Source organism: Anomaloglossus baeobatrachus, chromosome 4, assembly GCF_048569485.1.
Source record: "Anomaloglossus baeobatrachus isolate aAnoBae1 chromosome 4, aAnoBae1.hap1, whole genome shotgun sequence".
NCBI classification, from domain to species: domain Eukaryota; kingdom Metazoa; phylum Chordata; class Amphibia; order Anura; family Aromobatidae; genus Anomaloglossus; species Anomaloglossus baeobatrachus.
Window position 1 is genome coordinate 451349776 of NC_134356.1, and position 22671 is coordinate 451372446.

The 22671-nt window shown below is 46.0% G+C and overlaps 1 protein-coding gene across 1 annotated transcript in view; it reads right to left on the minus strand.

The window, feature by feature from the left end:
• Nucleotides 1-22671, minus strand: part of LMAN1L (lectin, mannose binding 1 like) — a 142644-nt gene that overhangs the window by 66961 nt on the left and 53012 nt on the right. Inside the window, exon 11 of the mRNA XM_075343580.1 lies at nucleotides 3516-3657. Coding sequence (XP_075199695.1) covers nucleotides 3516-3657 — 142 coding nt within the window. The remainder of the gene's footprint in view (nucleotides 1-3515; nucleotides 3658-22671) is intronic.

The window sequence follows — 22671 nt, forward strand, 5'->3', positions numbered from 1 at the left end:
AGGCTGATCCTGGGGAAGGCTGGGAGAGGGAGGCTGATGCTGGAGGAGGCTGGAAGGAGAGAGGCTGATGCTGGCGGAGGCTGATGCTGGGGGAGGCTGGAAGGAGAGAGGCTGATGCTGGTGGAGGCTGATGCTTGGGGAGGCTGGGAGAGGGAGGCTGATGCTGAGGGAGGCTGGGAGGAGGGAGGCTGGGAGAGGTAGGCTGAGAGAAGAGAGGCTGATGCACACACACACACACACACACACACACACACGCGCGCGCACTGCACAACACACCACACACACACACACACACACTGGGAACCACAAACAACTGCCCTACACAGACACCCACACATACAGACAACGCTGCACACACACAACACCCAACACACAAACACCGCGGCACACACAAATATACGCACATACCGCACAACACACACATTGCACAAAACATACCTCCCCCCAAAACACACCACACACACACAAACCGCGCAACACACACACACAACGCTACAGACACACAGCGCTCCACAAACAACACAACACACGCAACACACATACAACACCGCTCTCACCCCCCGCCACACCCAGACAACACCCAGAACATGTACAGCGCCTACACAAACACTTGGTAACTACACACAACAACATCCCTATATATATATATATATATATATATATAACAAAAATCATACATGAACTACACAATACGTAAATTCTAGAATACCCGATGCGTAGAATCGGGCCACCTTCTAGTCTATATATATAATTGCCTTATTCTGTCTGTCTGTCTGTCTGTCTTGCTCCAAAATTGTGTCCTTACGGTGACACAAAGCGGATTGGCCGCTGGCCTCGCCATGGCCCCGCCCCCCACACGGATTGGTCGCTCGCCCTGGCTCCCCCCCCACACGGATTGGCCGGCAGCTCGCACAGGCTCCGCCCCCCACACGGATTGGCCTCTCGCCCCGGCACCCTGCACGTATTGGCAACTCGGCCACGCCACGTCCCCCCACGCAATGCACACTCGCTCTGGCCCCGCCCCCCGCACGCAATCCCCTGAACTGACACGGAGACACGACTCCCAGGTGAGTACTGTACCCCCGGGAGCCCACACTAGCATACGCCGCCAACCCAGCCGACACAAACCCTCGCATTGCTGGGGTTTGCCGCCGTATGCTGGTGTGGGCTCCCGTGCGAGTGGGGGACGGGATGCGCTGCTAACCATGGTAGCATAGTTACCAGCGCATCAAGGTCCTGCAGCGGCGGAACATCCACACACACACACACACACACACACACACACATCAGATCACACTCACTCTCACACACACCAGATCGCATCCACACACTCACAGCATCCGGAGATATCGCTTGCTTCTCGGCCGCGATACTGTGCTGTGAGCTTCCAGGACCTGCCGGAGGATCACATGGCCGGAAGCATGTGGTATCTCCGGATGTTGTGAGTGAGCGAGTATGTGCAATATCGTCAATGTGTGTGTGTGTGTGAGTGTATGCGATTGGGTGTGTGTGAGTGTATGCGATCGGGTGTGTGTGAGTGTATGCGATCGGGTGGGTGTGAGTGTATGCGATCGGGTGGGTGTGAGTGTCGGCAGAGGAGCACGGCGTGCTGGAGGAGGCTGGGAGGAGAGAGCCTGATCCTGGGGAAGGCTGGGAGGGGGAGGCTGATGTTGGGGGAGGCTGGGAGGGTGTAGGCTGATGCTGGGGAAGGCTGATGCTGGGGGAGGCTGGGAGGAGAGAGGCTGATGCTGGGGGAGGCTGATGCTGGGGGTGGCTGGGATGAGAGAGGCTGATGCTGGGGGAGGCTGATGCTGGGGGAGGCTGGAAGGAGAGAGGCTGATGCTGGGGGAGGCTGATGCTGGGGGAGGCTGGGAGGGGGAGGCTGATGCTAGGGGAGGCTGGGAGGAGAGAGGCTGATGCTGGAGGAGGCTGGGAGGAGAGAGGCTGATGCTGGGGAGGCTGGGAGGAGAGAGGCTGATGCTGGGGGAGGCTGGGAGGCGGAGGCTGATGCTGGGGGAGGCTGGGAGGCGGAGGCTGATGCTGGGGGAGGCTGGGAGGCGGAGGCTGATGCTGGGGGAGGCTGATGCTGGGGGAGGCTGGAAGGAGAGAGGCTGATGCTGGGGGAGGCTGATGCTGGAGGAGGCTGGGAGGGGGAGGCTGATGCTGGGGGAGGCTGGGAGGAGGGAGGCTGGGAGGAGAGAGGCTGATGCTGGGGGAGGCTGGAAGGAGAGAGGCTGATGCTGGGGGAGGCTGATGCTGGGGGAGGCTGGAAGGACAGAGGCTGATGCTGGGGGAGGCTGATGCTGAGGGAGGCTGGGAGGTGGAGGCTGATGCTGGGGAAGGCTGGGAAGAGGGAGGCTGGGAGGAGAGAGGCTGATCCTGGGGAAGGCTGGGAGGAGGGAGGCTGGGAGGAGAGAGGCTTATGCTGGGGGAGGCTGATGCTGGGGGAGGCTGGAAGGAGAGAGGCTGATGCTGGGGGAGGCTGGGAGGAGGGAGGCTGGGAGGGGGGAGGCTGAGAGAAGAGAGGTTGATGCTGGGGGAGGCTGAGGCTGGGAGGAGAGAGGCTGATGCTGGGGACAGAGAGGCTGATGCTGAGAGGAGAGAGGCTGATGCTGGGAGGAGAGAGGCTGATGCTGGGGGCAGAGAGGCTGATGCTGGTGCAGCATGGGGGATGGAGCACGATGGGGAGTGCGCAGCATGGGGGATAGAGCACGTTTGGGAGTGCGCAGCATGGCGGATGGAGCACGTTTGGGACTGCGCAGCATGGCGGATGGACCACGTTTGGGAGTGCGCAGCATGGCGGATGGAGCACGTTTGGGAGTGCGCAGCATGGCGGATGGAGTACGTTTAGGAGTGCGCAGCATGGCGGATGGAGCACGATGGGGGGTGCGCAGCATGGGGGATGGAGCACGATGGGAGGTGCACACCTCCCCCCCAACATACACACAACACACCACACACACACTGGGAACAACACACACTGCCCTACACAGACACCCACACACACAGACAACGCTGCACACACACAACATCCAACACACAAACACCGCGGCATACATAAATATACGCACATACCGCACAACACACACACATTGCACAAAACATACCTCCCCCAAAACACACCACACCCACACAAACCGCGCAACACACACAACGCTACAGACACACAGCGCTCCACAAACAACGCAACACACATACAACACCGCTCTCACCCCCCGCCACACCTAGACAACACCCAGAACATGTACAGCCCCTACACAAACACTTGGTAACTACACACAACAACATCTATATATATATATATATATATATATATATAAAACAAAATTCATACATTAACTACACAATACGTAAATTCTAGAATACCCGATGCGTAGAATCGGGCCACCTTCTAGTGTATTTATATGTACATAAAAATCTAACCTTTGTACAATTTAGTGATAAATCTTGCAAACTGAGAGGTTTCACCTTGCTCATAAAAGTATAGTATCGACATTATTTGAAACACGTCTTACCGGACTTTTCACAAGACTCTGCAGGCTTTTCCTCATATTGCGGAAATCATCCTTCACCTCACTGATATTCTTTGAACTAGTGGGGGTGTTAACTGACCCCTTAGATGAAGATAGGTCTTTGGCCATTTTTTTAATGTCATTTCTGCAAATATATTAAATGTAATACATGTGAATATAGTACATGGATGATATAGAACATGTAAAGAAGAATGTTTCATGATTGCATCCTTTAGTTATAATAATGATAATTGCAGGGACTACTGCTACTTTTTATTTGTCTAGTGTGGTGCATATTAAAGGCTCTCTTTGTCATTAACCTGCCAAACTCACAATGGTCTATATACCGTATTTTTCCAAAAATAAGATCTCCCCCAAAAATAAGCCCTAGCAGGGATTTTCAGCATTTTAGGGCAAGGCTTAAATATAAGCCCTAGTTGCGGTTCAATAATAAAGTGTCCATGCAACTAAAAAAGTTAAAGTTACTGCAGCACACTTCATTATAGACAGCGGACACCCCACAATCATTCTCCCAGATGCCGAGCAGGAGCTCTTGCAGTGGATCGCACACCTACACACACATCAGATCTCATACCCACACACATCAGATCACACACACACTCACCACATCCAGCGATACCGATTTCTTCTGTCCAGCAGAATCATGATACACAGAGAGGTGGAACGCAAGGATCCGCGGCTGCGGATGGAATGCTTACAGGACCTGTGATGCATAACTTCCTCCCACCTTTCCCTGCAGCCAGAGGCATTTTGTACCTCCGGATGTAGTGAGTGACTAGTGAATGTGTGTATGTGCGATCTGATTGGTGATTGTATGAGTGTGTGTGTGTACGATCTGATGTATGTGAGTGTCTTGGCCAGAAGCAGGGGAGGACAGCATGCAGCATAGCTGCTGAGAGCGCCCGCCGGAGAACATAGGGAGGACCTGGGAGCCAAGCAGACGTCCGGAGTCTGGTAAGTATGAGTCTCCTGGGAAGGGGGTGAGGGTCTGCTTTTTTGGGGGGTAAACTTACCCCCAATCATATTTCTCCAAGAATAAGACCTACTCCAAAAATAAGTCCTAGCGCTTTTTTTGGGGGGGGGGGAAAGTATAAGACAGTGTCTTATTTTTGGAAAAACACAGTAGTATTTTTTTTACCCAAGGATGCAATAAATGTAAATAGATGTATTGGAGACCACAAGACAGGATTTTCAATTCTTTCAGTCAGTTAAAACTAAGAAATTATCACGTGAAATTTACTGGTATTAAGACGGTAATTATTGTTTGTAGCCCTGTAATGACTGAATTTGCACAGAATGATGGTACAATAGAATAGGCTGTATAAATATAATGTTCCACAAGGTCAACACTAAAGTCATTTTTGTTTGTATTGGTTTGTTTTGTTTCTTGCTGCCAAGACCCTAGTTTGTTCCACTCTCCTTCATCCTTTAATGACTCAGGTTGGGCGAGTCACTTTTTGTGAAAGATACGGTCCTATTACAAATCGCATCGCAGTACTGAGACTTATTATATCCTTTATGATGTTTTCATGTTTAGTGAAACAGTACTTCTTTTTTTCTCTTATTTAGATTTTCTACAGATATATGGCTTCCCAATTAAGATATACACTACTCACAAAACGTTAAGAATATTTGGATTTTGGGTGAAATATATGGAAAACTTAAAAAGTTCATGCTACAGTGATATTTTATAAAGAAAGTAGGGAATTTAAGTAGAAGCACCCAACGGTGATTTACTTATCCAAACTTAAATTATTTACCTGTTACAATACTGGTGGAACACAGCTGGAATTCAATGGACAGGGGGGGGGCATGAGTAGAGAACAGCTGGCTGCAGGGCCTTCATCGGGGCATGACAACCATGACTGGTGTATGGGGCCCAGTGAAGAAAGGGGCCCGGCCGGGGCCTGAGGTAATTACTTAGGGTTATTAAGCCCCAGGACCCCCTCTTCACTGGGCCCCAGTTACAGCCGCAGCAGAGGTGGCCAACCATATCACTTCAGCGACTACACATGGCTAATTTGCATGCAAAGCGCTTCAGGTGCATCACATGTAATAGCCATGTGGTGGAGGCAAGCTCAGTGGAGCAGAGCAGGTGTGGAAACCCTTTGAGAAAAACTGTGAAACTTGATAGAAATTAAGCAATGAGAGTCCATGTTTCCTTTTTTTTAACTATATTTTTATTCAAATTTTTAAATAACATATAACACTGGCATAAACGAATTCAGCATTGAAAATTCAATTCAAAAACATTACAACGTCCTGTTTGATCATCATAAATTCCATAACAAAGTTTTAGATTCAATAACCATAACATGGCAAGCCAAAGCAAAGGGAAGGCAGCGACCCCTTAACCTAACATTCTTATCCCCTCTCCCTATTTAACCCTTATGAACATGGTAAAGACATAGAATAAAGAAGTCCCACTCAAAATCGGTTATTCCTCCTCGCCCAACTTGGTTCCTTTTAGTCACCTTTCGGCTTTTCCTCCCCCACCTCCAAGCCATCCAATGTATCCTTCAATTTTTCGGTATGATACCAGACTGTGTCCTTGAAAGGTGACATAATCCTTACTATCTCCTCTCGAGTACAATAGGCCAATATGAATTTCTTCCATTTGTTAAAATGTTCTCTTATTCTATCCGCCCTCCTTTCTGCATCCAGTCCTTCTACTTCAAGAAGATGCATGAGCTGACCAAAGATCTCCTTAAACGCGGGGACGCTAGACTCCAACCATTTGTTAAGTATCGCTCTCTTGACTGCCAGAAGTATCACATGTATAATTTGGGGTGGGTTAGTCATCTTCCCTTTAATATCGTTCCCCTCCTCCCAATGGTGAAAAAGAGCGAACCCATGTGAGAGCCGGACTTCAAGGCTCCACACCTTTCGTATACAACTTGTGATTTGTGACCATAAAGGACTCAAATGGGAGCAGGACCACAACCCATGAAGGAAATCACTTCCACTACTCTTACATTTAGGACAAAAAGTAAGCCTGTCTGGCTTCATTGCTGGTGGAGGGAGATTGAAACCATAAATTGCCTTATGCCTTCCACCCTGCCCTAATCTTTACCCCCATTGACAAGTCCTCAAGCTGTTTCTCCAAAGATTTAAAAAAAAAAACAAAAAACCTCCGGGTCCTGCACTATTAGTAGATCACGCATGGCTCCAGAAAGGGAGGAGATAGATGATGAAGTTATTGAGTTCTTTACCAAACAATCAAAAGAGTTAAATACTACCTCCTGCGTCACATCATGCAACTGAGTCATAATATTACAGTATATCTCACTTGGTCAAATTGGATTAGCTGGTTAGGCCCCAAGCTATACTGCGCTGTAATTTCGTCTCTACTCAACCATCTAGGTTCTGAGGTGTGTAAGAGATTAGCAATAGTCTTTATACCCCTCACCTTCCACTCTTCAAACAGCTTATTGCTTGTCCCTTGTACAAACTGTAGATTTCCCCAAATAGGCAAGTATTTGGATGTTTTATGGGGAAGTTTGTAATTTTTCCTCAACGCCTTCCACGTTACAATCATGTCTTTAAATAAGGAGGAGTGCTTGATTTTCACTGGGAGATTGGCCTGTTTAGTATGATGTAACGACACCAGATCCCAAGGTTGTGCATAGTCTCTCTCAAGCTCCAACGCTGAATAATGTCTAGAGCCTTTAATCCAATCCAATATATATCTAGTCAACAGGCTATATTGTAACCCTGAATGTTCGGCAAACTCAGACCTCCATGAACCTTAGATGCCATCAACTTCTTAAGCCCTATGAAGCATCAAATGAAGTGTGAAAAACCTCTATTTAGCTGGACAATATCTTTATGCTTGAGAAGCAGGGGAAGCGTTTGAAGATGAGAGATTCATTTTGATATCGACATCATCTTAATTAGGTGAACTCTACCAATTAGGTTCAATGGAAGGTCGTGCCATCTTTTAAGATCTTGCTCTATTTGGCTCAGAAGGGATGGATAGTTTAGACTATATAGGGTTGCCGGAACCTTACCTATTTTAACTCCAAATTATGTGATATATGACTTAGCCAATGTAATTCCTTTGAAAGGGTTCTGCTCCCGTGTTTGAACATTTGTCCCTCCCAGGTATAGAAGCTTGCACTTTGACGCATTAATCTTGAAGCCTGAGTACGCTCCAAACTCTCTCAAAATATGTAAAATCTGGGGGACCTGCTGAACTGGATTCAAAAGGAAAAGCAAAATACCATCTGCAAAAAAAGCTGACTGAATTTGTCTTTTATATACAGAAATACCCTGAAAAGTGCTATGTTCAGACAACAATCTTACCAATGGTTCCAGAGCCAGATTAAAAGTAACGGGGTAAGGGGGCAACCATGCCTGGTTCCTTTCAGTAACGGAAAAGGGACTGACAAATATCCTGGAATGTATACTTGAGCCTTCGGATTTGTGTAAATTTCTCTGATGTAAGTAGTAAGTATAAAATGACCCCGAAAAAAGCATTTCATCTAGAACTTTTTAAAGCCATGCCCACTCAATATTATCAAAGGCTTTCTCAGCATCTATTGTAAGCAAAGCAGGAGATTCTCCTTTCAGAGGCCGAAGGTTTACCCTATCCAGGACAAGAAGAATTTCCTAATATTTAGTGTCCCTGATCTTTTCTGAATGAAGCCGGCCTGTGTCGGGGAAATCAGTTGGGGAAGAATTATAGCTAGACGATTTGCCATAATTTTTGACATTATCTTCATATCTAGGTTGATAAGTGATATGGGTCTGTACGAACCAGCATCCTTCGGGTCCATCCCCTGTTTCGGGATCAAATGTTTTCTTTTTAAATGTTGAGTGCAATTGAGGAGATTGAATGGATGACGGCATTCCCTAGAGTCGTTGATTCAGATGAGACTTCATTTGAAAAGTTGGGATCCGCTACCACTGCCACTGTTTTACGTAGTCGAGAAGTGAGGAAGTGATCAGACTTGCCACAATAGACACTGATTTTCTCAAAGCCTCCATTCTCTTCTCTAGGCTCTTTATAGGCAGGCAACCTGCATGGGTTCAGCTTCAGATATATGAGGACTCTTTATTACAAAGTCTCTTGGACTGGTGGTTGAAGCAGGTGTATAAGGGTTACGGGACCAGGTGGAACTCCACTTCTCCAGTCTTCTCTCTGATAACCGGATGTCGATTCGAATGCAATGGTGAATGAAGTCATCAAGATTTGTAGGAGCATCTGTCTATACTAATTAATCTTTAAGTGTGCTGGAGAGTCCATTCTTAAAAAAAGATAATTTTACAGCATTATTCCAATCACCCACCTTCTGAATCCTGTGGCGTACTCTGTAACAGAGCACTTATAGAGCTGAAGCTGTAGCACTATGATTAGGGTCATCAAACACCTGGCCCATAGCTGCTAGAAAGGCCTCCTAGTCATCAAGCTTGGAATCATGAGTTTCAATAAGAGGGCTGTCCCAGTCCAAAGCATTAGGTGTTAGATGCATAATGATACACAGCACTTTTGATCCGTCAGTAGTGAAGTGAGCAGAGTGTACACCGAAGTATAATCTGAACTGGTTGATATATCTGCAATTTGTCACAGTCTCCACTGAACCTGAAAGGTGGGAGCGGGGGAGGGGGGGGGGGGGTTGAGGGGCCAAAGCCGTACTTTGCTTTTTTCGCTGAGGGATCTGCTCTGCCTGCTGAGCAACAACGTTCTGCAGATCCTGTAGAGTTTGTACAAAAACTTAAATATTATGGGATGTCTGTTTCAAATGCTGTGTATTTTGACTTCAATATTTGCATGTCTGCATGAATGTTAGTAAACAAACAGTTTGTTTAAAGGGAACCACATCTGTCACCACATTTGACCAGACCGCCCCTTAAGTGAGTATTATAACAGTGATTTTTATATTATACAGAGCGGCCTGGGCACTTATATGCAGCATTGCAGAATGCTATATATAAGAGCCTACTGGTGGTGGCCGCAGCTTATAGTCGCCAAATCTGGTGACAGGTTCCCTTTAAGATCTGTTTTTTAATCACAATTACATTAAGAAAATGCAATAATATCCATATCTACCTTCCCATTGATAGGTATTCTTAAGTCACAAGGCCTGCAAGGTCTCATAACAGCCCTGTACACATACTTGTACATGCTTGCATTAGTTATTGGTTGTACTTCAATGAAGATGAAAGAAAAGTGGGAGCTCCTTATTCCCACTATTAGTGGGGAGGACTGGGAGGAGTTCTTGGAATCACTCCTTTATATCTCCCCTTCAGGGAACAATAAAAGGACTCAATTATACTTTATTCATCAAGCCTGCCTAACCCCATCAAGGTTGTACGAAATGGGTAGATTACCCTCTTCTGAATGTTTGTGGTGTCACACCTTAAACGCAGATTTCTGGCACATGGTTTTGGCTTGTCCAGTTATCCTCTCTGTCTGGAAGAGTACAGTTACCTTTTAATCTTCCTTGATATCAATTACTGTTCCACTAGATCAGATCGTAAAATATGTTTATTTGGTCTACTAGAGGAAGAAATATGGAGCCATCATACCAGAATCTTTCTGAGAGAAGCTTTATGTCTTGCCAGGAAATTGATAGCTACAAGATGGATGGGTAACTCTCCATCAATGTTAAAGGAGTTGTCCGACATAAACTCAAACATTTTTGTTAAGCTAATCTGTGCTGTATTGTCATATAAATCACACCTACATTGTTATTTTTTGTTTTCTAACTTTTCTTCCTCTTGAATTATCCCTTTATTCTCTGCAGCTCTTTGTTTACATTCAGCTCTAGCAAACTGACCACTTCCTGTGCAAAACCTCAGTCACAGCTGGCACCACCCACCCCAGTGTCCAGCCTTGCCCCCTGCACACACATTCCCTGTCAGTATATTCTGCCCCAGCACCTGACCTGGTATCACTACAGCATTGCAAATAACAGCCCCACATCGGGCTGTGCACCGCACACATATGGCTCTGCACCGCCCACATATGGCTCTGTACCGCACACGCACACATATGGCTCTGTACCGCACACGCACACATATGGCTCTGCACCGCACACGCACACATATGGCTCTGTACTGCACACGCACACATATGGCTCTGTACCGCACACATATGGCTCTGCACCGCACACGCACACATATGGCTCTGTACCGCACACGCACACATATGGCTCTGCACCGCACACGCACACATATGGCTCTGCACCGCACACGCACACATATGGCTCTGCACTGTACACGCACACATATGGCTCTGCACCGCACACATATGGCTCTGCACCGCACACATATGGCTCTGCACACGCACACATATGGCTCTGCACACATATGGCTCTGTACCGCACACGCACACATATGGCTCTGCACCGCACACATATGGCTCTGTACCGCACACATATGGCTCTGCACATGCACACATATGGCTCTGCACACATATGGCTCTGCACACGCACACATATGGCTCTGCACACGCACACATATGGCTCTGCACCGCCCGCCCCCCATCCCCATCCCCATCCCCATCGGGAACACATGTAAGGAATACATACTCACCCGTCCTCGGTCCCCGCCGCTCCTGCACGTTCGCGCGCTGTCTGTGCTCTGACGTCACCACTGTGCTGAAGAGAGCTCAGAGAGCGGGAGGGACAGTGATGAGAAGCAGCGCTGCGCTGCTTCTTATCAGCACTTTCAAATGTACCGGCATCTGTGATGCCGGTACATTTGAATGTGTGATCCTGAGCTGGGGCCCGGTGCTGGAGCTGACAGCACGGCAGCTGCCGCCAGGCCCCGCCCCCAGGTCACGGACCCCACAGCAGTGCAGGGGGAGGTTACTGGAGAGTAATAGAGGTGCGGGGGAATGTGTGGGAGGGTGCAGGAAAGGGGGCAGGGCTCATCGCACTGTACCCGCCCAGCAGGGAGGTGACATGCTGTTCCACATTTGCATGTCAACATGGCCCTGCCCATGTTGACATGAAATGACCGGAAGCAGCAAAATCGCGGCAGGAGCGGTCACATGACCGCTCTGAGCCGGGGGAGGGGGGCTGACAGCAGGGCAGGTAAGTGGTCACTATCTACTTACCTGCCCCAATGTAGCCCCATAGGGTAATAAAAAAAAAAAAAAAGTCAAAGAAGCCGGATAACCCCTTTAAGGGGCCTGAGTTGATTTCATAAACATAATAATCACATATGAGAAAACAGTTTATCATAATAGAGGATGCATTCAGATGTTTGATAAGGTATGGGACATATAGAACTCATCGGTGCAGACGGTCTTTCATAATTGAGGTATTTTTTACACTACAGTTCAAAAGTTTAGGGTCATTTAGATATTTCCTTCTTTTTGAAAGAAAAGCACATTTTTTTTCAATGAAGCTAACATTAAATTAAACAGAAATACACTCTATACATTGTTAATGTGGCAAATGACTATTCTAGCTTCAAACGTCTGTTTTTTTTGTTTTTTTAATGCAACATCTGCATAGGTGTATAGAGGCCCATTTCCAACAACCACCACTCCAGTGTTCTAATGATACATTGTGTTTTGTAACTGTGTTAGAAGGCTAATGGATGTTTAGCAATCCCTTGAAAACCTTTGTCCAAGTATGTTAGCACAGCTGAAAACAGTATTGCTGATTAGAAAAGCTATAAAACTGACCTTCCTTTGAGCTAGTTGAGAATCTGGAGCATTACATTTGTTGGTTCCATTAAACTCTCAAAATGGCCAGAAAAAGAGAACTTTCATGTGAAACTCGACAGTCTATTCTTGTTCTTAGAAATGAAGGATATTCCATGTGTAAAATTGCTAAGAAACTGAAGATTTCTTACAACGGTATGTAGTACTCCCTTCAGAGGAGAGCACAAACAGTCTCTAACCAGAGTAGAAAGAAAAGTAGGAGGCCCCGCTGCATAACTGGCCAACAAGACAAGTACATTAGAATCTCTAGTTTGAGAAGTCGACGCCTCACAGGTCATCAAATGGCAGCTTCATTAAAAAGTACCCACAAAACGCCAGTGTCAACATCTACAGTGAAGAGACGACTCTGGGATGCTGGCCTTCAGGGCAGAGTGGCAAAGAAAAGCCATATCTGAGACTGGCAAATAAAAGGAAAAGATTAATATGGGCAAATGAACACAGACATTGGACAGAAGATGATTGGAAAAAAGTGTTATGGACAGACTAATCGAAGTTTGAGGTGTTTGGATCACACAGAACATTTGTGAGACGCAGAACAACTGAAAAGATGCTGGAAGAGTGCCTGACGCCATCTGTGAAGCATGGTGGAGGTAATGTGATGGTCTGGGGTTGCTCTGGTGCTGGTAAAGTGGGAGATTTGTACAAGGTAAAAGGGATTTTGAATAAGGAAGACTATCACTCCATTTTGCAACGCCATACCCTGTGGACAGCGCTTTATTGAAGCCAATTTAATCTTACAACAGGACAATGACGCAAAGCACACCACCAAATTATGCATGAACTATTTAGGGAACAAGCAGGCAGCTGGTATTCTATCTGTAATGGAGTGGCCAGCCCCGTCACCAGATATCAACCCTATTGAGCTGTTGAGGGAACAGCTTGACCGTATGGTACACAAAAAGTGCCCATCAAGCCAATCCACCTTGTGGGAGGGGCTTCTGGAAGCATGGGGTGAAATATCTCCAGATTACTTCAGCAAATTAACAGCTAGAATGCCAAATGTCTGCAAAGCTGGAATTGCAGCAAAGGAGCATTCTGTGACGAAAGCAAAGTTTGCCGGAGAAAATTATTTCAAGTAAAAAAAAATCATTATTTCTAATCTAGTCAATGTCTGCACTATATTTTCTATTCATTATGCAACTCATTTGATAAATAAAAGTATGATTTTTCATGGAAAAGATAAAATTGGGTGACCCCAAACTTTTGCACTGTAGTATACAGTTAGGTCCAGAAATATTTGGACAGTGACACAATTTTCGCGAGTTGGGCTCTGCATGCCACCACATTGGATTTGAAATGAAACCTCTATAACAGAATTCAAGTGCAGATTGTAACGTTTAATTTGAAGGTTTGAACAAAAATATCTGATAGAAATTGTAGGAATTGTACACATTTCTTTACAATCACTCCACATTTTAGGAGGTCAAAAGTAATTGGACAAATAAACCAAACCCAAACAAAATATTTTTATTTTCAATATTTTGTTGCGAATCCTTTGGAGGCAATCACTGCCTTAAGTCTGGAACCCATGGACATCACCAAACGCTGGGTTTCCTCCTTCTTAATGCTTTCCTAGGCCTTTACAGCCGCAGCCTTCAGGTCTTGCTTGTTTGTGGGTCTTTCCGTCTTAAGTCTGGATTTGAGCAAGTGAAATGCATGCTCAATTGGGTTAAGATCTGGTGATTGACTTGGCCATTGCAGAATGTTCCACTTTTTTGCACTCATGAACTCCTGGGTAGCTTTGGCTGTATGCTTGGGGTAATTGTCCATCTGTACTATGAAGCGCCGTCCGATCAACTTTGCGGCATTTGGCTGAATCTGGGCTGAAAGTATATCCCTGTACACTTCAGAATTCATCCGGCTACTCTTGTCTGCTGTTATGTCATCAATAAACACAAGTGACCCAGTGCCATTGAAAGCCATGCATGCCCATTCCATCACGTTGCCTCCACCATGTTTTACAGAGGATGTGGTGTGCCTTGGATCATGTGCCGTTCCCTTTCTTCTCCTAACTTTTTTCTTCCTATCATTCTGGTACAGGTTGATCTTTGTCTCATCTGTCCATAGAATACTTTTCCAGAACTGAGCTGGCTTCATGAGGTGTTTTTCAGCAAATTTAACTCTGGCCTGTCTATTTTTGGAATTGATGAATGGTTTGCATCTAGATGTGAACCCTTTGTATTTACTTTCATGGAGTCTTCTCTTTACTGTTGACTTAGAGACAGATACACCTACTTCACTGAGAGTGTTCTGGACTTCAGTTGATGTTGTGAACGGGTTCTTCTTCACCAAAGAAAGTATGCGGCGATCATCCACCACTGTTGTCATCCGTGGACGCCCAAGGCCTTTTTGAGTTCCCAAGCTCACCAGTCAATTCCTATTTTCTCAGAATGTACCCGACTGTTGATTTTGCTACTCCAAGCATGTCTGCTATCTCTCTGATGGATTTTTTCTTTTTTTTCAGCCTCAGGATGTTCTGCTTCACCTCAATTGAGAGTTCCTTAGACCGCATGTTGTCTGGTCACAGCAACAGCTTCCAAATGCAAAACCACACACCTGTAATCAACCCCAGACCTTTTAACTACTTCATTGATTACAGGTTAACGAGGGAGACGCCTTCAGAGTTAATTGCAGCCCTTAGAGTCCCTTGTCCAATTACTTTTGGTATGCATTACAGAGCTATGATTCCTAAACTCTTTCTCCGATTTGGATGTGAAAACTCTCATATTGCAGCTGGGAGTGTGCACTTTCAGCCCATATTATATATATAATTGTATTTCTGAACATGTTTTTGTAAACAGCTAAAATAACAAAACTTGTGTCACTGTCCAAATATTTCTGGACCTAACTGTATATTACAAATTAAAGGTTACATATAGTTTGGAAATCTAGGTGTGAATTTTACAGTAGGCAGCAAAATTATTGTTATTGTTAGATTGGAACAATTTACATTTTGAGCCTTCTTCAGGTTTGATAATAGAAGAGTAACATGTTTTTTGTTTTAATGCTTCTTCAACACAGTTTGGGTTTTAATTGATTTGCTATTATCAAACTATGCATTGATACGTAGTACCTGAGCAAGTCCGTTATATATACACCATTGGAAGAACAATGCTTATTACTGTATTATAGTTTCCTACTTATGAATAAGTTTTTTAGAATATTTTTTATATATTTATTAATAATAAACAGTATTTTATATATATTTTAGAACATGTATTGTTGTGTAACAGTTTTCAATAAACAAATTTAAAAGAAAAAAAAAGTAATTTTTCAATTCACTTGTGATTCTCCCCTAAGCCCTGATGTGTAGATTCATTAGTAAGAATTATTTCTACAAAACAAACCATAGATCTGATTACACACATCTAGTCACTGAGGCCTGTGGGTCAAATAATGCCCAGATACTTGGAAAGGGCAATCCAGTATATGCCAAGACAACGCTAGGGGAAAAGTCAGCGACCCAAGCAATACTATGTCAAAACACATTATACAGATATTGCCACCAAAGCATTATTAAAAGACTAACATTGTTTTTTCTTCGGGCTTATGAAACCCATGCAGATTATATTTTCATATATAATTGGGTGTCTACATTCATACATATTGTTCTGCTCTCTAAATGAACCATAGGATACTGTGCTGCAAGTAAAAGCAAGCCAGAAGGCAAAACACTATGATAATTGTGTCTTATGAGTAACTACAATAAATACTAATGTATGCAGCACACAGAAGAGACACATAATGGTACATAGCAAACAGAATGGTGTCTAGTCTACATAATGAACGATACTTAACAGGCATTTCACTGATGGCCCTAGAGTCAAAATTCTAATAGTAAAAAGGAATGTGATATCAGTAAATTAAATGCTGACGATTAGTGTGATGCTAGTCACTACTGAAGTGTTAGCTGTGAGGCTGGGTAGTCAAGAGGTTCGGGGTCAGATACCAGGAGGGCTCGTAATAAAAAAAGGGGTGAGATGAAGGCATAGTCAGGTCACAGTCTGAGGTCATATTTCCGGATAGGTAGAGGCTCATGACAAAGGGGCTAGGCATATGTGACACGTCCCACTAGGGCCGTGGGGCACGCGGAGCGGGACCGGTTCTGTTCTTTTAGGGAGGTCACGGTGGCAGGGCCTGACTCCGTGACCCTGGTGCTGTCGTTGATTAAATTGGGTGAGTTATTTACAGGGGATAATGATTCGTGACGCCACCTGTGGTCTTCAGCCAGGTATGACCGATGCTGCTTAGACAGGATCTCTGGGGAAGATAGTACAGCTCCCCACAGGTGAAGCGGGGACCCCAGGGCAACCATAGACAGTTTTTAGCCAGTAGGATGTTTACACAGCGCGGGGCCGGCGGTGTAGGCAATGAGTCCAGGACACAGCAGGATGCAATCACAAGTTCTTTACTCCCAGTTGTCAGTTCCAAATTATCACGTCCGGACGGTCAAATGCTACCCTTGTAGTGCTGAGTCCTGCGGTGATGGGATCCAGCTGATTTCCAGGTAATTCGGAGGCACAAGACCAGTGTACCTTTCTGTGTCCCTTTCCTGGTCATCTTCCTACGCTGGCTTCGCCCTCCTGCCTGCATCTCACACACAGTGCCCTGAGCCTATGTCCGCGGACCCTGTTTTGGGAGGCTCTTCTGCCTAATCCCCTGGCCCTCTGTGGTCACCTTTTCTGTGGATTTGCGTGTGCTTGTGGCTTCGGCACATGAAGTTGCCTCAACCTCCATTTTTGCTAGCTGAGCCTGGTTGTTCTCCACTAGTCTAGGGGCCGTACCCCTGTACCGCCCCTGCAGCAGTTGGACTGCTTAGATCCGGGGTTGCTGTGGCTCGAGGGTCTCCGGACCTGGGGGCTTACGGCCACTCGAAAAAAAGGGGGACTATTTACAGACTATTTAGTGTTCGTGACGCCACCCGTGGTTCGCGATAAGGGGAGTACCGACGCTGCCAATGGGAGTACCCGGGGAGATGGAGCGGGGCAACCAGATGACGTTCCCTCCACGGGTAGGGGAGGCCCCGGGACTCTGGATGGTGGAGGTGTAGGGGAGCATGGTGCAGGCCAGGCGGGCAGACTCAGGGAAGAGCAGCGTACTCACTTGGGACATGTGGATGTTGGTGTGACCATTAAGCAGACTCTGACGCAGGAGTAAACCAAGTCTCTGGGTGCCGCTGCCACTCAGGGGAGCTCGTCCGGGAATCCGTCCCCTTTGGTATTGCTGATGGTTCTGGACCTGCCTCCATGCAAAATGTTTAGACGTTTCTGAGTGACCCCTTGGCCTGAAGCTTTCGGGGTCCCGCTCCCTATGATTAAATAGAGGAGCTGTGCTGTCGATGGCTGACACTTGGGATTTCTGTGGGCCGCATAAGCTGGAAAGCCCTATCCCCCTTGTTGTGTTGGTGCCTTTGATCTCTGCGCTTTTGGGGAAAGTTCATAAAGAGACTAACCTCCACAGGTTAATTATCAGGTTGCGAGAAGCTACTCCCTGATGGCGGGTCCAGTGCCCCGCCATGCATGGTACCAGTCCGGTTACTAGATTTTCCGGTGCCGACTGTTCTCCAAAACTAAGTCTGGGCACCCTTCTCCAATACCCTGCGACCGGGTCTCCGACTCCTTTGGTCCCAAGAGCACCATCTGCGACCTAGCCAAAGTGTCCCAGGGAGCTACAACTCCCTCAGCTACTACTCAACTGACTATGTCCCTCCCACCCGTCTGTCTGACCCCTAGGCAGGTGGCCCTTTTCCAGCTAGACCACCCACTGGTGTGCCAGACAGGGTGTGGTTTGAGGTGTGGCTAGGATTTGAATGCTGATGGAAGAAATACCAATAGTTAGGATCCCAGAACCATGGAGGGTGAGTTCTGCACCATAAGGAAAAGGAGTGCAGCTCCCTGTGACACCCTGATAAGATCAGGGGAGTCACACCCTTTCTTCCTTTTCACACTAACATGAGCTCCTTCAGCTTCAGTACCCAGGAGCTATCCCCTCTGCTTCCTACTTCGTTCTGCACTCCATTCTAAGTGTCCACTAACTAACCCCACCTCCAGACTGGCTCAGGGACTGTGCTCTCCCTATGGAGCAACTCGCCCTAACCACGGCTTGATGGAGTGTAGCTATTCTAAGAGCGTTTGTGCGCAATATTCTGTGACCAGGGAATGGGGTATCACACCTCTGGTTAAGGTGCAGTACTGCTGTGGCAACTGGACCCTCAGGGGCACCACATATGGATCTTCAGAAGCTAGGTCCAAAGTTAGATAAACAATAGCTTAAACTGAGCACAGGAAGAACAGGCACGTAGACACCACCAAGCTAAGCCTGTGACTGGCAGTAATTAAAGGCAAATACCAAGGTAACCACTCTAAAAAGGAGATATATAGAGGAAACCTCACATGCCCCAGTTCTGATTGGATGACGGAGGTGTATATCACTACACTGACAGCTCAGCATGCGTCTGCTCAAGATTGGACAGCTGAACTGTCACTTACTTTGTCTAGGTACACCACTAGGAGGCATCCTAACACCACCATGTCCATTTCAGCCTTGGGAAAAGGACTGGAGTGCATATACAGCCTCCACAGTAAATGGCAACTACAGGAGTTATGTTAGATTCAAAATATTGAATACAGGCCACACCTGGTTGGATTTGTTCCAGGAACTGGTGCATTGAGAACACTGTGAAGGACAATGAAGACTGCGATGGTGATGACACAGGGGAATGAAACTGCATGCAAGATCAAGGATCCAGTGGCAGTCTGCAATCAACAACCCAGTCCCAAGCAGTCTGAATCTGGGAGTTGTTGGCCATATTTGGGGTCAAAGCCTCAAGTGAGGAGAGGGCTTATGTTCTGGAATCAGTTTTGGAAGTTTCAGTTCTCCTACGACTAGCTACTCGAGCAGTACCCAGTATCCCACTACCCAGCAAAAGCCCCACCAGGTCAAAGGTTTACAAACAGGGCTTCTGACTTGGCCAATTCACTGTGCTTTAATACATGTGGGCGCCTTGGACATATAGACAAAGATTGTCTCCAAAGTCGGGGCCCCATGCCTGGAGCCCATCTGCCGGCTTATTCAGTCAATGTCTGAAGAGACGAGCTATCGAGGTCTGAGGGATGCTATGGCAGAGATACACTAGCAGTGGAGGAAGAGATATACCCTGTCGAAAACCCTAGCCAAGCCAATCTCCATCACCCTATCCAGTCTGTCAAGGTCAGTGACATACAGGCCCAGGGACTTCGAGACACTTGGTCTTCCATCACCCTGGTCAGCCCAGATATTGTTCTCCCAGATATCCTTTATCGGGCTACCAAGTGACCATCTCCCTGGCAGCCAGCGCTCAGATACCCCTTTGGCACGTGTACAGTTGGACAGGGAAACCAACCAAGGAAAGGCTGAAGTGGGGCTCATGGATATTTTGTCACACCTGTTATTTTGGGGAAAGACCTAGGACTATCCAGTCAGTTTGTCACAGCCATCACCAGCAACCAAGTTAAGCAGCACCTTGATGCGGATCCTTTTGCCACCTCTTCCGAGGATAACACACATCCCCAGCCTACATCACCCTTCTTTGAGCCAACGATAGTGAGTACACTTAACCAGACTGTGGCTATTGACTGGGGGGAGAGAGATTATAAGGAGTTTGGGGAATCCCAACTCATGGACCCCACCTTAAAGTTTCTCCTCAGTGCGGCTGCCTGACCTAGGGAGATAATCACAGGGAGGTGTATAGATGGGAGCCTCTGTTGCTGATCTCATCACCATAGAGGCAAAGACTATAGAAGTGCCAGCGGACCATCCCGAGAAGAGGACAGGTATGATCGAGGCCTATCACATCTGGCTGCCCTGTCAACAGGGACACTCACCAGGCAAGGATCTAGCAGTTTTCCGGGGCTAAATAAGAAGGGGGAGGGATATGATGACTCAGCCTTTGGCCACTTGTGTGGGGGGTGAAAGGTCCCTTATTAGGCCAGAAGTATAGTTCTTTTATATGTTAAATCAAGAGAAACTTAGCTATTGTCTCATGCCAGACTGGTTGGAGCCCTATTGTCTGTTAAATGCATACTGTCTGTTAAATGTGTATTGCCAAAAAAAAATGATTGGATGTTGACCAAGTAGAAAGTAGAAATTCTAAGAAGAGATGAAAGGCTTAACCTTAAAAAAATGGGTGTCAAATAAAATTGTTGTATATATAAAATATTGTATTAAAAATTAAAGAAAATGGTAGAGAAGCCTTGTCTGTCAAAGACTGGTAAAACAAATGCAATGAAATTGAGAAATTTCAACTGCTGGAAGAATGCTGTGCTTGGTAGTTGTTAGAGGGAGCTGAATACAAAAAGTTGATGTAACTAAAGATATACAATAGTAAGTAAATAGATAAACATTAGGGCAAGTGTATCCTATAAGTAAGGATGCTGGTGAATATAGTAAGTTAAAATAGAATGACTGTCAATCCTTGTCTTAAGGTAAAAGATGAACTTGTCCCATGTAGCTGTGATGAATGTGCTATGGAATAGTCCTAAGTGAAGATGCTGTTTGGCTGCTTGTCCCAGGTGCCTTGTAGCTATGGAACGAAAATTAGAATTCTCATTATCCTATGTGTCATTTCATATTCAATATTTAATCTAAATACCGTCCTGCAAAATACAACCAGAAAGACAAAAAATAACACTTTTCAAAAACATTCTGTTTGATTAAAAATCTTTCCATATATCTTTATTCGAACATCTAAATTATATACCGTACATAATAGCCATACAAAAGGTGCCTCCAATGCAATAGCTGAGTTAGCTGACTGTATTTACTAAAGCCCTGTCAGTATTTGTATAAATACTCTATCCCCTTCTGATCAATACCACATAATACTATATATTCTAAGGTCTTTTCCCACTATGAATAGTAGAAGGTAACCTCAGTTAAATGAAAATTACATGTCCCTTATTGATCTAATGTAAACAAGGAATTTCTATTAGTTTTAATGTAACATACCAGTATTACAGGGTGTCTAGTCAATGTCTCTCCAGCCGTGATGTGCACTTTAATGTCACTTCCTCAGGGGAAGTGATGTATGAGGAAGTGACGTTAAAACATGCGTCGGGGCTGGAGGGACGCTGATTAGACACCCTGTAATACTGATATGCTGCATTAAGGCTAATAGAAATTCCTTGTTCACCATAAATCAATAAGGAACATTTAATTTTCATAATTTTCATATAACTAAGGTTATCTTACCTCCTTCCTACTATTCATAGTGGAGAAGGACCTTAGAATATATAGTATTATATGGTATTGATCAGGAGTGGATAGGATATTTCTACAAATAATGATAGGGCTTTAGTAAATATAGTAAGCTACCTCACCTGTTGCATTGGAGCTACCTTTTGTAAAGTGTCATTTTTTATCTTCCTGGTTGTATTTTACAGGAAGGTATTTAGATGAAATCTTGTAGCTCTGGAGTCTAAAGGTGGTGTCACACACAGCGACGACGACAACGATGTCGCTGCTACGTCACCATTTTCTGTGACGTTGCAGCGACGTCCCGTCGCTGTCGCTGTGTATGACATCCAGCAACGAGCTGGCCCCTGCTGTGAGGTCGTTGCTCGTTGCTGAATGTCCTGCTTCATTTTTTCATCGTCGCTCTCCCGCTGTGAAGCACAAATCGCTGTGTGTGACAGCGAGAGAGCGACGAAATGAAGCGAGCAGGGAGCAGGAGCCGGCGTCTGGCAGCTGTGAAAAGCTGTAACCACTGTAAACATCGGGTAACCAAGGGAAGACCTTTCCCTGGTTACCCGATATTTACCTTCGTTAGCAGCCTCCGCCGCTCTTGCTGCTAGTGCCGGCTCTTGCTCTGTGCACATGTAGCTGCAGTACGCATCGGGTAATTAACCCTATGTGTACTGTAGCTAGGAGAGCAAGGAGCCAGCGCTGAGCAGTGTGCGCGGCTCCCTGCTCTCTGCACTGTGACATGTAGCTGCAGTACACATTGGGTTAATTAACCCGATGTGTACTGTAGCTAGGAGAGCAAGGAGCCAGCGCTAAGCAGTGTGCGCGGCTCCCTGCTCTCTGCACATGTAGCGACGTTATGATCGCTGCTGCGTCGCTGTGTTTGACAGCTAAGCAGCGATCATAACAGCGACTTACAAGGTCGCTGTTACGTCACAGAAAATGGTGACGTAACAGCGACGTCGCTGTCGCTTAGTGTGAACCCAGCTTAAGATAAGACAATGGATCAAGTACCACATAACACAGGGGTGGGCAATTAATTTTCCCATGGGGCCGCATAAGAAATTGGGATGGTTTTAGAGGGTCGGACTAATATAATTAACTCAGTTTTACCCAATACTGTATATAGTATATACACTATCCGTTCATAAACAAACATTAAGTTACTCACTGTGTGACCCCCTCGTGGCCCTACACGCACATACGCAGACATGTCCATTTTTTCTCCGGCAGCACGGG